Consider the following 16,582-nt stretch of genomic DNA (forward strand, 5'->3'; position numbering starts at 1 on the left):
GGTATTGGAACTAAAGGGCTCGTGTGATTTATCCAGGCACCCATAGTGTGTATTTCATACACGAAGACACACACCATATGTATACACACAGTGAGACAATCTATGCATTGCGTTTAGGCTAGACATACCTGGTCTTACTTTCCCGTTGTATCTTTTTTCTTTTTTTTTTCTGTCCACTTAGTAGTCACCCCAGTTTTTTGCTTTTATTGATTTTAGCTTCTAATATATAGTGTCAATTCTTTTATTTTTTTTTAAACATCATTATTGGAGTATAATTGCTTGACAATGTTGTGCTAGTTTCCGCTGTATAACAACGTGAATCAGCCATACGCATACATATATCCCCATATCCCCTCCCCCTTACGTCTCCCTCCCACCCTCCCTATCCCACCCCTCTAGGTGGTCACAAAGCACCGAGCTGATATCCCTGTGCTATGTGGCTGCTTCCCACTAGCTGTTTTACATTTGGTAGTGTGTATATATCAACACTACACTCTCACTTCATCCCAGCTTACCCTTCCCACTCTCTGTGTCCTCAACTCCATTCTCTACGTCTGCATCTTTTTTCCTGTTCTGCCCCTAGGTTCATGAGAACCTTTTTTTTTTTTTTTTTTTAGATTCCATATATATGTGTTAGCATGCAGTATTTGTTTTTCTCTTTCTGACTTACTTCACTCTGTATGACAGACTCTAGGTCCATTCACCTCCCTACAAGTGACTCAATTTTGTTTCTTTTTATGGCTGAATAATATTCCACTGTATATATGTGCCACATCTTTATCCGTTCATCTGTTGATGGACACTTAGGTTGTTTCCATGTCCTGGCTATTGTAAATAGTGCTGCAATGAACATTGTGGTACATGACTCTTTGAATTATGGTTTTCTCATGGAATATGCTCAGTAGTGGGCTTGCTGGGTCATATGGTAGTTCCATTTTTAGTTTTTTAAGGACTCTCCATATGTTCTCCATAGTGGCTGTATCAGTTTACATTCCCGTCAACAGTGCAAGAGGTTTCCATTTTCTCCACACCCTCTCCAGCATTAATTGTAGATTTTTTGGTGATGGCCATTCTGACCAGTGTGAGGTGATACCTCATTGTGGTTTTCATTTGCATTTCTCTAATGATTAGTGATGTTGAGCATCCTTTCATGTGTTTGTTAGCAATCTGTATATCTTCTTTGGAGAATGTCTGTTTAGGTCTTCCACCCATTTTTGGATGGGGTTGTTTGTTTTCTTGATATTGAGCTGCATGAGCTGCTTGTATATTTTGGAGATTAATCCTTTGTCAGTTGCTTCATCTGCAAATATTTTCTCCCATTCTTAGGGTTGTCTTTTCGTTGTGTTTATGGTTTCCTTTGTTGTGTAAAAGCTTTTAAGTTTCTTTAGGTCCCATTTGCTTATTTTTGTTTTTATTTCCATTGCTCTAGGAGGTGGGTCAAAAAAGATCTTGCTGCAATTTATGTCAAAGGGTGTTCTGCCTATGTTTTCCACTAAGAATTTTATAGTGTCTGGCCTTACATTTAGGTCTTTAATCGATTTTGAGTTTATTTTTGTGTGTGGTGTTAGGAAGTGTTCTAATTTCATTCTTTTCCATGTAGCTGTCCGGTTTTCCCAGCACCACTTATTGAAGAGGCTGTCTTTTCTCCATTGTACACTCTTGCCTCTTTGATCAAAGATAAGGTGACCTATGTTCATGGGTTTATCTCTGGGCTTTCTATCCTGTTCCATTGATCTATTTTTCTGTTTTTCTGCATTTGTCATTTGCATCATGGTTTTATAAAAATGTTTGTTCTGGTTAGATCACTGCTGTGAAATGTAAGCCTGATATAAATCTTCAGTCAGGTTTATGGATAAATATTACCATTTCTTTATCCAAGTATCGCTTTATTACACATTAATCACTCCTTAACATCATTGTGAAATTCCTTTAAGGTACTATAAAGTGTGAATTAAGGATCATCACATGGCATGGAATCAGCATAAAGCCCGAGGTGACATCTAAGGTCTAGTTGCAATTCTCATTTTGCATATTCTAGTTTGTGCTTTTTATTAAAATATCTCCCTATTTATGTTTAGCTGGGAGACATTTTTTAGTATTAAACTACTTTTTACTGCATTCAAGTCATTCTTCAGATCACAGAAGATGCCACAATCACCACCCCATGTAGAACTGCACGTTTCTGTTTTGTCCTGAATGCAAACTGGAGCAGGTCTAATACCTGGGAATGTTCCTCAGCCAGAATCGGTTTGGAGGACAGCCTTATCACAGGACTTCTGGAGCTCAAAGCTCTTCCTGAGCAAAGCTGTAGATAAATTTACACATCCAGGTCCTGGGTTCAGGAAGGTATAAATGAGCTGTGGGGAAGCTTTTCTTTACATTCCTGGAAATAAGGACTTTTGGTAAAGTTGGGAGCTGGGACTTCCGTGAGACCAAAATAACTACCTACTCCAGTTCTTTTGTCTCTAAGAAGGCCTTGTAGTTGGCTGTGAAGGAAAAGTAGGGAGGACAGGGCAAGTGGCCAGGACTGGGTGAGCAGAGGGGTTTTCCTTAATCGGCCTGTTCGTTTTGCTGAGGGTCAATAGCCAGTAGAGAGAGAGGTTGGAGAATGAGAGGATAATTGATGGTATGAGGTACCTGAGGGTTTGGGGAGGCGTGAGGGAGTACAAACTATTCATTCCATCCACAGATTGTTATTGAGCGCCTGCTGCAAGCTAGGTGCTAGGAAAGCAGTAGTAAGAAAATCAGATGAGGTCTCTACTATCATGGCTCTAATGGAGATTCCAGGAGATAAACATCAGTGTCTATGTTACTTCTGTCTCATACTTTGAATACAGTATTTACCAATGCTAATTTTTTTAAAGAATTTCTTTTTTTTAACCTGCACTAATAAACAATTTGGAAAAAAATAATCTGAGGTCTGCATGTGCCACGTGCTGGCGCAGACATACTCATCAGACCTTTATAATATTTATATGTTACCTTTCTATAGTTATTTTTAAAAAATGAAAATATTTTCTCTGAACATTTAAAAATACTAAGTATCAACTGCTTACCTTAATGATGCTGCAACCAAATAGAGAAAACATTTTCCTTAGAGAAAAAAAGTTTTCAAAGAAAAAACCATGGCTCCCCAAATACATGTTTTTCCTTGATCTGTTATCCTATTCAGAGTATTTCCCCTTTTTAGCCATCTGAAGCCTAAAAATAAGATGTTTTCTATTGTCATTTACCATAATGAATCCATATTTAGTAAGAATTATACCACACGTGCAGGAGATAAATAACCGATATGTAGGAAAATTAACACTTTAAAAATGCTATGAAATGCAAAAAATGTTTTCAGGACTTTTTGTAACAACATTTTGTGAGGAAAATTAGAACGCAGTAATGTTTATATCCATTGATTCTCAAGAAAAAATTAGAGTCCAAAGAAGAACACAATTAACTACGTTATTCATTATCATTGCACCCAGCAACCTTGACCCCAATAAACTGGGGAGTGAGGTAAAGAACGAGGGAAGGTGACAGCCAAAGTTCAGGTAGGGAGAGGGGAAAAAAGAACATTAGTATAGCTCTGAAATCTTGCCTGGTTTCATGAAATGTACCACCCACAAATGAAAAGGCCATATCATTTTCATGAAGGCCTGGCTTTCTTCAATGAGTTGATAAAGGTTGCCATATTTAAGGACTTATTGTAAGACGAACCCATACCTTCTAATAACGGCTCTTGGCTTTCTTGTGTGAGGAGGGAACTAAAATACAGGCAGAGTACAAATCCAACATTTGCTCCTAAGACGATTCTTATTACAGAGTAACCCAAATCACAGGAGGAGGTATTTCTAAATCCATATTTGTACTGAGTTTATCCATAAAAATACATGTTCATTTTAAAAACTTGAGGGTTAACGTAAAGAAGTAAAGAATAACATGAAAGTACCACTTTTATGGAGAAAAACCAAATAGAGCAACAGAAGTTGTTTTAAAAGATGCTTTGTGTTTATTACTTTTTATTTTTGTGTGTTTGTTTCCACTGATAGACCAGAACAGGGATCAGCAAACTTTCCATAAATATTTGGGGCTTTGGGAACTACAGAGTCTCTGCCACAACTACTCAACCCTGCCTCTGAAGTGTGAAACCTGCCGTACAGGCAGGTGGCCGGTCACACTCCACAGCCACGTGGGGAGGGACCCAGGAGAGAGAAACTCTGGACAGGTGGGCCTGTGAGGGAGTCAGGGCACCAGTGAAGGCTGGAGGCCCAGCGTGTGTGGTTCCCCCCTAGGGAGGACCATGGGAAGGTGGTCCCCAGGGCGAGTCAGGGCTGGAGGTCATGCAGGGAATGTGCATTCTGGGCACGAGGCTGGAGTAGAAGCCACCCGGTATCCTCACCCCCTCACTGCTTACCCACCACAACCGGGCAGCAGCCTGAGCCAGCAGGAGTCATACTTCCCTCCTGCCAAGGCCCTCAGTGCCCTCTCCCCACAGAGCCTAGCATCACGCTTCTGTAAGGAAGGCAGGCCCAGAGGAACTCCAACCACTACCACAGAGCCCGTATAAAGTTGGAATTTGGAGCCCTGAGGCAATAAATTTGTAACTGGCACACGAGAGCATAAGGAAAATTCAGTCTTTTTACTTCCACTTTCACAACCTAGTTGTAAAATTATTGGCACAAATTCCTTTAACAAAAATCTATGGAATGTTTCTCAAGCTCCTTCAGGCGGGTGGTTAGGCCATTAGCTTATGCGTATTAGCTGATGATAAAATTTCTGTGTGTCATTTTGTTCTTAAAAATATCTCAAGAGGACTGCAATTGACTGGCCATCTGTGTTAGGGGTTTGTTAAGTAGAACAAAGCTAAGAACTAGGAAGTAAGCAAAAAATACTCAGAAACTCTGACAGAGACAGTGGTACTCACTCAAGGATTCCGTGTGCTCTTTTACGTTTTCCAGCCTTCTTTGCAGTGAGATTTAAGCATGAACTAGTTCTTTCCCGAAGCAAAAAGTGGGTGTGAGTTCCCTGCACTCCTAACCCCCTGCCGCCGGAAGAGACAGGAAGTACTTTGGTATGGCTGGCAAATGGCATATATATGAAAACACGGCAGAAGAATAGGCTGGAATCTATGAATTTTATAGACTTCCTTTAAGGTCTACTTTTATGGAAGCTTCAGGAACACAGGGATTCCATCTGTCCTGTTTGCTCTTGCTAGAACACTGTGTATCAAGGGTTTTTGTCAGGGGGATAAACTTTGTCGTGCTAGCAAAGGTCCGGTGACATTCCTCCCCATAGCAGTGGGTGCCTGCTCATGTTATATTTGTATAACTAAGGGTCCGGATCCCCCGTTTACATGATTCCACCCTCTTCTATGCCCCTAAGGAGGATGAACTGTAGAAACTGCCTTAATGGGGTTTCTTACCTTCTGGCATCCATTTAGGCTGGGTAATAAGCGCTGTGTAGGAGGAAGGGAGGAAAGTGAGGTCATGGTAATTACTCCCCTGGCCCCTCCCCGCATGGTTGCCTTGGGTTAGCTTTTCCTGACTCTCCCTGTCATGCGGGCTCCTCCACACTACCTTCTCCTACCAGGTCTGGTGACCACACCCCTTCACTCCATCAGCCGAGGGTGGTGGAGCCCAGCGGTCACCAGCCCTTCCATGTGCTTTCCCTGCATCACTGTAAGCAGTCCCTTCATTAAACTGTCCTAAAATCACATTTGGGCATGCCATCTGTTTCCAGACAGGATCCTGGCTGACTTAGCACCTGAATAAATATTCAACAGAGGATGTGTTGAATAAATAATATATAAAAGACAGAGAAGTCACCGAATACAGATAACAAATGTGTTAATATTATAAAACTCCCAGAATAGTGTTTGGCGCATGGTACATACATGTTTGTTAGAATGACATTTGCTTTTCAGAATGAGACCTATGGCTGTGATGGAGAGGACAGATTGGCTGCAAGGTGACAGACCCCAGGTGGGAAGATGCATCTTTCCCCACTGTAGGGGAGAGATGAAGAGTGCCAGACCACCACGGGTGGGTCGAGGGGAGGAGTTGAGAGGTCTGTTCCAGAGGAAGAAAGCACAAGACTGGATAACCAATCTGATGTAGGGGATGAGGCAGAAAGAGAAACAAGAACGTGGGGTCTCCAGCTTAGGGCTTTGGTTGGCTGGCAGTGTCCAGCGAATAAAGGCTGTGAAGCTGCCTTATTGAGGGTGATGATGAAGAACAGCAGGAAGAAGATGACTCCAGCAGCTAACGTTTAGGGAACGTTACTGTGTGCCAGGCATTTTCAGAAGTGCTTTACATGTATTAATTTATTTAATCCTTACTACAACCCTGTGGGGTAGCTAGTACACATTTTACAGATGTGTCTGTTGAGGTGAAGAATGATTAGATAACTTTCCCAGAGTTACACAACTAGGGGAGCAGAAATTCAAACCTAGGTAGTGGACTGGGAGAGGCGGGTGTGGAATGATGGGAATTGGTCCAGTTTGGAACAGCTGAGGTTGAGACCCCAGTGAGATAACCTATGGCGATCTTAAGTAGGCAGGTGAAGTGTGAAGTGTAGAAGGCAGGTAGGGGATATATACCATAAACACTGAGAGACAGGGGAACACAAAAGGGAAAGAGAAAATCGAAGTAGAAAATATAAGGTAATAATCACAACAACAGCAGTAATTTATTGAGCTCTTACCATACACTAGACACTAAATGCTTTATGATAAGGAAAAGATACTATTATCCCATCTTTATGCATGAGAAAACCAAGACTTAGCAAGCTTATAAATAAATGCCTAGATTTTTATTGGTTTGAATGCTTTTCTTCCTGGCATAAGTTCAAATCAGAATAACTGACTGGATTCTGTTTGGGCCCGACAATGGGAAGCAGGATATTGGAAGAGGGGAGAAAAGTGAGGTCATGGTATTTACTTAATATATACATTTAAATGTATTAAAATTATGTATAATTATATATATATAAAGCATATATAAATAAAATTTAAAACAATTCATTATTAGAAATATTGATACATGAACTATCATGTGAAAAATACCAGGACATTTTTACCCTATGTGAAGACACGCAAAAAGATAAATTCAAGAGAGAACGTTCCTTGATGAATGTGAAAGCAAGGGGATGGTGTCGGAGGATTTGGATGTTTAAAGTACATGAATGTGGGACTGAAATACCCACAGACAGACAGTGGTTCCCTCTTTTGCGTGGTGCTTGGACACTGCCGACATTCGCCTTGGATGTCTCTGTCTACCTCCGCTGCTCAGCAAGTCCTCTTCTCAGGGTCACGCTTTTTTCTTTAGTTATTGAGAGAGGGGAACACAGCCCATGACAGCTTGAAACTGGCCTGGACTATTGGCTAGACCCTGGCGTTACTAGGAGTTGGCCTGACATAGCTGTACCATGGTATTACGTGGAACATAAACCATTTCACATGACACCAACAACACACAAGGCCATTCTACTGTGAAACATCAAAACAAAACCGAGATCTCTGTATCATATATGAACACAAAAACATAAGCGTTGTCCAAACCCCAAAAATGACCAAACAGCCCCTGTGTTGGCCCATATGCATTAGCATCTTCACCTATTACAGCTTTAGCCTCACTTCCTTCCTTGTACCTGATTAGCTGTATTAAGCTACCAAATCAAAGACGTACCTCTGTTCCCTCCACAGTATGGAATCCTGGGCGAAGCCCCAGACCTACATCCTATACACAGACCCAAGCCCTATAACAAATCCTTTCTAATATATTAGACACCTCACATCTCCCCAGTATGTGTGCTCCCTGCTACAAAGAACAACAAACCCAACTTGTTAAACTACAGGTATGTTCCTGGTGGTCTTTGGCTGAAGGGCAAAGACAAAACTATGGATTCAACTAAAGTGCTCATTACTTGGACCAGGACTCTCAACTCAGTAATAGTGTGAACATCTGGGACCCCTGGGCTTTTGACAGGAACAAGAGAGTTCATTTGACAAGTACTTTAAAACAGAAAGCAAGTAAACCCTTACGAGCACTTTGCTTGTCTGGTTTGCCTAAAAGAAAGATAATTTTGTTTAGTGTAGGGCTTATCCCTCCTTTGTTTCCATCATTTGGAGTTAGGCTGTGCTGGCTTTTTAATTGCATGGCTTGATAAAATTATCAAAGACCCCAGTTACTATCCAAACCCACTGTTAACCTTTTTTTGTGTATATATATATATATGTTAAAATGTGTTTTTCAACACCTAAACTTTCTTTCCTCTCCCTGTAGAGAAAACAAAATAAAGCTTTACGGTGATAATTTCGTATCTGCCTGAAGCCAGCCAGCTTCCTTTCTTTTTTCATTTTGTTTTGTTTTGTTCCTCTTACTCTCCATTTCCCTCTCTTGGGAAACTAAACACTTAAACATTAACTAAGTTTGTCAGGGTCAAATTTCTCCTGCTTTAGTCATTCTAAAATACCTACATTGGCTTTATGAATTAATAAGTTGCTCTAACACAACACTGTAAATCCACTATAAGTCAAAAAGAAAAAAAGTTGCCACCATTTCTATAACTTCTTTAAAATTGAAACTTAAAACATTGATTAAAATTAAAATATGTAAAAACCTGTATTCAAATGTATGGGATGATAACAAAAGATGCATTCTCAAATGGTTCTTTGCCAATATTCTTCTCGGCTTTTGTAAAAAAATGTTTTTGGACTCCCCTGGCAGTCCAGGAGTTAGGACTCCACACTTCCAATGCAGGGGCCAACAGGTTCAATCCCTGGTTGAAGAACTAAGATCCCACATGCCGCTCGGCACAACCAAAACAATTTAAAAATTAAAAAAAATAAAATTTTAAAAAATGTTTTTGCTGTCACGATATATCTCCCTCTAATTTCTGTATATGCAATGTGAAAATGCCAAGGAGAAAATGCATCTCCATTCCAGTGCCACGGGTAAAGTAAGCCAGCTTGCCAGCGTTCCCTGGGTAGGACAACGTAATAACTTTTAAAGAACATATTCTACTTACATGTCAAAATAAAGACAAATTAGGAAGTGTCTGGGAGCACAGCGACCCAAATTGTGAAAAATCTCCATCCCTTGACGCTCTCTCCTTCAGTCTGTGTCCCGTCATCTTCTGAAAGGCTGCTCTTCCTCGACAGGAGATTAGACCTCACAGATCCCACACGCCCTGTCAGAGATTCACTTATATACCTTTCCCTACATTCTCTAGATTTATATTCCCTCTGGATGATTTTACCCATGAAGACCATTGTTAATCATGACTCCCAGATTCGTATCTCCAGGCCAGACTTTCTCCCCTGGATTCCCCGGACGCAGGTATATTGCCTTTTGACCCCCATGCTTTTGCACGTGCTGTCCCTCTGCCTAGAACGCTCTGTCGTGTCAGGCTCACTTTTGCACTAGACCCATCTCAGGTGCCACTCTCCCCACCAGGCCGAGAAACACAGGTGCCTCTTCTCTGTTACTATAATACCCTGAGCAACTCCCTTTCTTAAGGTGTAGCCTGCTAGATTATAATCATCTTTCTAATTATATGATAATCATTGTTCTTGACAGCCAGTTATCAATCATAGATGTAACATGTAACATATGCTCAATAAATTGTTGAACGAACAGGTTCCATTTTTAATCTGAGTGGGTGCATTTAACAAGCTACTAATTCCAAACTAGGTTGTCCTTCAAGGGGGAAAAAATACAAATTCAGGTTCACAAGGTTCATTTCGCTATTTACGACTCTCTTTTCTGTTACAGACTGGATTGTAGATGTCTTATAGCTAGTAAAACAGCCATTAAGCTTGTTTTTATGGTGCGTTAGACGAGAAGTCACAGAATTGCTAGAATGCCAGATGTTTACTAACTTCAATAGGTCCCGTGACTACTGCTACTTGCTCTAAATCCAGTTTCACATACTAATGGTTACTATTCATTGAGCACATTTCTATATGGGAAGCTCAGTGCCTTAATTTACATTATCTCATTAACTCTTCCCCCAGATCCACTGATGTAACTCTATTATTATGCCCAATTAATAGATGAAACTGAGATTTAAAGAGATTGAGTAACATTTCCAAAATCACCCACCTACTAAGGAGGTGAGTGGATTTGAGCCCAGGTCTCATTCCAGAGAGTAAAAGTTCTTAAACACCATAGTATATGACCTTTCAACCATCGGAAGGAGATTTGTGAAGAGTTTGCATATAGTTATCACCAATTATGGGGCCAGACTAAACCTTTTGATTCCAGGCAGACAAAACTAAACAGACCAGTTCTCAGGGACACAAAGGCAAGACTGGCCCTGCAGGAAAAAACAAAGAATGAACAAATCCTGGCCAAGTCACAGCCTGCCACGCTGAATGGCTTATCTCCACGAGAAAGCGCATGTGTGTATACACACACAACTATGGATTAGAAATCTACTAAGGACAAGAATTCAGGTCCCACCAGTTTTTGTCCTAAATCTTCTTCCATCAGGTCTCGTGCTTGGAAAAATATTGGCCTTTTAAGTTAACAATCATACATTGGCAAGAACTGCCAATAAACTATTCAGGTTTAAAAACCCCTCAAAAACAGAAATGGTGAGGGACTGATTGAAGCTTGCAGCAGGGGAAGTATTTAAGGGGAGCCTAAGAATCTCTGGGACAGTGGTGGTCGAGGTAGAATGAGGATGGGGGTCATCACTGTACCTTGTATCTGGCCTGTTTTTATCTTCAGGTAACAGGATTAGACTCCTGTGAATCTTTAGAGGGAAAAGAAAAGTTTATCTTATAAATGTCCTATCCTAATTTCTTTACCATTTGGTAATAATCTTTCACGTGCCTCAAATTTTTTAGGAAATTAAGACATAAGTGTCAAAACCAGCACCTGATATACACTTTTTTTCCCTCCACTGCCCATCACTCCACAAAGTGGTAACAATGATAACTATTCCTAATAATTGGGCATTAAAAACAACAAAATCATATTAACTACAGTTACCTATTCCCTAACCTATAAAGGTAAGCCTATATCCCTGTAGAAAATGGTACTTCTTTCAATTTACTGAGCATCTAATATCTGGCATGCAATAAAGGAACAATCTCAGTCATCAAAATAGGTATTATGACTATTATTTTACATATGAGGAAGCCTTCTGAGTAGAAGGTGGTAATGGAGTAAACAGCTGGACACCTTGGAAACTGCCCTGGGTACATACCCTGGGTATTTTCTCACATTTCACATATTTATTAAAGCATTACTGTGCCATTAATCAACACAACCCCAATAGGCATTGTTGGAATGAGGTCATTACTTTAGGCCTCCGAACAGGGGTATGTGTGGCCTGACCTTGGTATGCTTCAATCTTGATCACATGGGAGAAGTAATCCCGACATTCATTCCACAAGCAACAGAGAGACACAAGTACTAGTGGAAGCTGATGGGGAATTCTTTCTCTGATAGTAACTTATTTGTTCAGTGTCCTACCTTCAGGACACTGAACAAATAAGTGAGCTTTAAGAGTCAAAATCCAGTTGGTCTCATCTACAGCTATACCCCCATCACCCATCACCTAGTACTGTGCATGGCATATAGACATGCTCAATAAATATTGGGGAAGAAATAAAGACAGTCCATGTGAGAAAACGGGCCAACTACAATACTACCAAGAATGAAGACATACTGTTTTTTTTTTTTCTTTTCAAGAAGACTTCAACTCTGACTCACAGGAAAGATGAATCCAAAGACGTGAAATCTAAACGGGGATCTTATTTTGTGGAGCATGAGGGCCAGGACAAAGCTTGTAGAAAAGGGTGAAATGGAAGGGTCAGTTAAGGACAGATTGGATTGCTAGTGTGTAACTTTCAAATTCTTGATCTGAAATCATTTGTCCTTGCCTTTTCTCACATCTCACATATTTATTAAAGCATTACTGTACCATTAAGCAACACAACCCCAATAGGCATTGTTGGAATGAGGTCATTACTTCAGGCCAGTGGTAGAACATAAGGGACATAGAGAGGGTGATTTGTTGTTATAAAGCAAAATCGAACCAATTACATTTCCACAGGAATCTAATATGGTGGAGATAAGACCATTATGAAGCTAGAAACTTGAGAAAATCATTTTTAAAGCTCATAAGCATATGTAACTCATGACTAAAGGTGCTGCACTGTTCTGCAACATGAGTGTCAGGGGAACAAACTTCCAACCTCGTGACTCATGCTTCCGTATTACACATTACACACTCATGCTTCCGTATTCTTCATTTTAAAGAAATGTGAACATAAGCGTGTTCATAAAAATATCTGATACCGAAAACACAACAGCTGTCAGGCCAAGAAAAATCTGTTGACACCGTGTCATCAGAGCCACACTTCCAAGACGGCAAGTTATTTTACCTTTTGAAAAGTATGGGCGGAGAGACAACTTCCTGCCCAAGACCAGCTCGAAGCCACCGTCTCCTTCCTAGAACAGGTTCCTGAACTGCCCAAACAGGGCAGGGGAGCAAAGGCCCTGGGAAGGGAAAGTAAAAATAACTCCCCCAGCCGCATTCGCACCTACTCTGTCTCTCCTCCGCCTTCAGGCGAGGAGGAAGAGTTCCCAACTCTGCCCACCTCCAGGCCAGTGGGTCCCTTCTGGTCTCCCTTGCCCGCCTTGAGGGTGACCTGCGGACCAAAGCAGCCCAGAAAGTGGCTCAGGCCGACCCACCAGTACCTCCTCCAAAGGCCTCCCGGTTGCCCCCTGGGTCACCCGGCAGGCCCCCGCGATTACACAGTTCTCTCGACCAGACAACTTTCACCGACTTTATTGGCCCCCGACCCTAATGGGCCCCTCGCCGCCCACCTCCCCACTAGATCGCGCCGGCCCTCCATAACATCAACCGTATTCAAAAACACTGCGGGGTGGCTATGGAAAGAGCCTTTGCTGAGGAAGCCAGCTCTCCTGTGGCGGCGTCAGGGTCACTTGCTCTTCGCCTTCTGACTCTCCGTCTTCTTGGGCAGCAGCACGGCCTGGATGTTGGGTAGGACGCCGCCCTGGGCGATGGTCACTTTCCCCAGCAGCTTGTTTAGCTCCTCGTCATTGCGGATGGCGAGTTGCAGGTGGCGAGGGATTATCCTGGTCTTCTTGTTGTCCCGCGCGGCGTTGCCAGCCAACTCCAGGATCTCCGCCGTCAGGTACTCCAACACCGCCGCCAGGTACACCGGCGCCCCGGCTCCCACTCGCTCTGCGTAGTTACCTTTGCGCAGCAGTCGGTGCACTCGGCCCACCGGGAACTGCAGGCCTGCGCGAGAGGACCGGGACTTGGCCTTTGCCCGCACTTTGCCGCCCTGCTTTCCGCGACCAGACATGTTTGTCTCTCGCCTAAAACTCCAGCTAGGGGAAATAAAACCCAGCGGTCCAGTTCCTAGAATGGAAGGGCAACGTACCACATCTGAACTGCCTCCACCAACACTTTGCTGACACTAGGCAGCGCCTTCCCATTGGGCGCGGCAACAACCTCGGCTCCGGTGACCAATGACAGGCAGGCTCTTCTCCCAATTAGAGCGCTGGCAGAAGGACCGCCTTCTCCCGCTTGCTCCAATCAAAAGAAAAACTGCTAACCCTCATTTACATAACCTTCCATATGAATACCCTGGGCCCGACTGCTCCGCCTTTAAGGGTTCAGTTGAACTTACAGGATCCTGAGGTTTCAACGTCCTCGCTCACTCGCAGGAAAATAACGTCTTAAGAATTAAGTAACCGGGTTTCCCTAGTGGCGCTAGTGGTGTAGTGGTTGAGAATCCGCCTGCCAATGTAGAAAACACAGGTTCTAGCTCTGGTCGGGGAAGATCCCACATGCCACAAAGCAACTAAGGCCGTGTGCCACAATTACGGAGCCTACAAGCTGTAACTACTGAGCCCGCATGCCACAACTACTGAAGCCCATGCTCTTAGAGCCCATGCTCCACAATAAAAGAACCCACTGCAATGAGAAGCCCGCTCACGGCAACAAAGAGTAGCTCTCCTGCTCACCGCAACTAGATAAAAAAGCCTGCACGCAGTAACAAAGACCCAATGCAGCCAAAAATAAATTAATTAATTTTTTAAAAAGTTTAAAAAAATTAAGAAACCATGGTAAGAAAAAGAAAAATCCGGAAGGAGAGCTACTCTAAAGTACAAGGCCTGAAGCAAGAAATCCCTCTAGCACTTGAGGTCGCAGGGTATGCCCCCAATTTTTGACTTATTATTATTATTATTATGGACACTTTTTATTCTTGTAAACAAGAGAGATCTCTAACTTGAAAATGTTCTAACCTTGATTTCTTAGTAAATATTTAAAAGCCAACCTATTTTACCATTACAAGAATCCTGATTCTTCAAGACTTTTCTTCTTTGAGTCAAGGATTAAAATCATGTGGTACAATTTGACTATTTAGGATTTTTTTTTTTAGCCATCCAGAGAGTGTTCTGAGAGCTCTTTTAATTCTTCTTTAACAACAATAACAGTAACTTTTTTGTGCTATGGAGATGGGTAAGGATAGGTAAATAATAAGCATTTAGGTATATATAAATATTTACCATAAAGCTTTCCTGCTGGAAAGGCTTATTCGTCAGGACTAGGGACAGGGAGCACAGTTTACTAAAATATTTGTTCCTCAAGGTGTTAAGTACCTGGGAAAGAGTTATGAATCATCCTCTAAATACTGCTGCCTTTTATCGCAGTAAACCCTTTTGGGAAGACAGACAGTCCTATCTCCTAGAGGGGCGACACTACTCAAAAGTTTTGTTTCTGCTCAGGGATTCTCTTAAGAAAAGAATGGAGAGCCTCCTAATTGGGGATCTGCAGTATAAATCACTATTTAAAGCCACGATCATGGCATCCACTATTTTACAGGAACTTTGAATTTTTAAGTGAGAACCTCGGGTTTTAATGAAATAAGATTACAGTATTTTAACTAAATAATCACAGAAATAGTTATTTGATTGAAACGCAAAAAACGCGCTTCGGCTGGAGGCGGTGGAGGCAGTAAAGTCTGCCAACTGTGCAGAAGAATCTTCAAGGGAAAAGTCTGGGGGGATTGGGGGGAATGGGTAAGGTTAGACTTTTTGAAAGGATTTTAGTTCTTTCTCCACGGGGCCCCCAAAAGAGAAAAAAGAACCATTAAAAGATTTTCTCTACCCCAACTAGTGACTTAAAAAGATCCACAGGTGTAAAGCAACTGCTTTTAAATTTAACATGTAGTAAAGCATTCCTGGTTCCTATTGATTTTCACATTAGTCTGAGAATGGTATTATAAGAGTAAGCATTCCGTTTGAAAACTATAAAATTAGAATTGCCGCGCCCTACAGAGAGAGAGAGAGAGAAAAGGCAAAATAAATTTTATCGAGTCTTTCCTCAATTTCATGGCAAAAATAAGAAAATCTTTCCCAAATAAGCAAACAAGAAATTTTATAGGGAGGGAATTTTTTTTTTTTTTTTTTTTTTTTTTCCGGTACGCGGGCCTCTCACTGTTGTGGCCGCTCCCGTTGCGTAGCACAGGCTCCGGACGCACAGGCTCAGCGGCCTATGACTCACGGACCCAGCCGCTCCGCGGCATGTGGGATCTTCCCGGACCAGGGCACGAACCGGTGGTCGCTGAATCGGCAGGCGGACTCTCAACCACTGCGCCACCAGGGAAGCCCTATAGGGAGGGAATTTTAAAAAAAAAAAAAAAAAGAAAGAAATCTCCTGGAGCCTATAGCTCCGCCCACTTGCTTGAGGTTTTCAAACAGGTCCGCTAGAAGGAACTATAAGCCCAGGTTCACAGCTCACAGAACTACTAGCAGCTTGCTGTTTGATTATAGACGTGTTGTTGTGAAAGATGTCTGGCCGAGGTAAAGGTGGCAAAGGGCTAGGTAAGGGAGGCGCTAAGCGCCACCGGAAGGTCTTACGGGACAACATCCAGGGTATTACGAAGCCCGCCATTCGCCGTCTGGCTCGCCGTGGTGGTGTGAAGCGCATCTCTGGCCTCATCTATGAGGAGACTCGGGGAGTGCTCAAAGTGTTCCTGGAGAACGTGATCCGTGATGCGGTGACTTACACGGAGCACGCCAAGCGCAAGACGGTCACGGCCATGGATGTGGTGTATGCGCTGAAACGCCAGGGCCGCACCCTTTACGGCTTCGGCGGCTGAGGTGTGCCTGCGGCTTATCTTCAGATCCCAAAAGGCCCTTTTTAGGGCCCTCAAAACGTCAAGAAAAGAGTTGGTAGTGCTTAAACTGCCGTGTGAATGTGCAGATAGGTGCTTCAAATGAAGCGTTAATTGGGGTTAGGCTTGAGGCTTGGGGAGGTGTGAGAAGCAGAGCTCGAGCCGGGAACCTAGCGTCCGCGCTTAGAACGTAGCCTGGGAAATGCGGCGCAGGGCAGTAGTGATTTTGCTCTCTGTTTCAGAGCCGGATTGCCGACTTTGGATTCCTTTTGGGAAAAGTAGGCATCGCTACCTTTCCAAACCCACGCCTTGGAAGTGGTACACGCTTCTTAGCGGGGGAGGCTTCGAGCCCTGAGCATATGTAGAATGGCTTGTATGCAAATAGGGTGAGCCGGCTATCCTCCTCCGATTGGATAGGAGGCG

The 16,582-nt window shown here is 42.7% G+C and overlaps 2 protein-coding genes across 2 annotated transcripts; one reads left to right on the forward strand and one right to left on the reverse strand.

Moving 5' to 3' along the window:
• Window positions 1-12,779: 12,779 nt before the first annotated feature.
• H2AJ (H2A.J histone) lies at window positions 12,780-13,468 on the reverse strand. Its single transcript, XM_030841297.3, has one exon. The coding sequence runs from the start codon at window positions 13,337-13,339 to the stop codon at window positions 12,950-12,952; it is 390 nt and encodes a 129-aa protein (XP_030697157.1). The 5' UTR covers window positions 13,340-13,468; the 3' UTR covers window positions 12,780-12,949.
• A 2,364-nt stretch (window positions 13,469-15,832) lies between these two features.
• On the forward strand, window positions 15,833-16,144 carry H4C16 (H4 histone 16). Its single transcript, XM_030841362.2, has one exon. It carries the CDS (start codon window positions 15,833-15,835, stop codon window positions 16,142-16,144), a length of 312 nt encoding a protein of 103 aa, XP_030697222.1.
• The last annotated feature ends 438 nt before the right edge of the window (window positions 16,145-16,582 follow it).

Source organism: Globicephala melas, chromosome 10 (assembly GCF_963455315.2).
Source record: "Globicephala melas chromosome 10, mGloMel1.2, whole genome shotgun sequence".
Classification (NCBI taxonomy): domain Eukaryota; kingdom Metazoa; phylum Chordata; class Mammalia; order Artiodactyla; family Delphinidae; genus Globicephala; species Globicephala melas.

Excerpts from the sequence above, each read along its gene's own strand:
- H2AJ (XM_030841297.3), bottom strand. The coding sequence starts at position 13,339 with ATGTCTGGTCGCGGAAAGCAGGGCGGCAAAGTGCGGGCAAAGGCCAAG.
- H4C16 (XM_030841362.2), top strand. The coding sequence starts at position 15,833 with ATGTCTGGCCGAGGTAAAGGTGGCAAAGGGCTAGGTAAGGGAGGCGCT.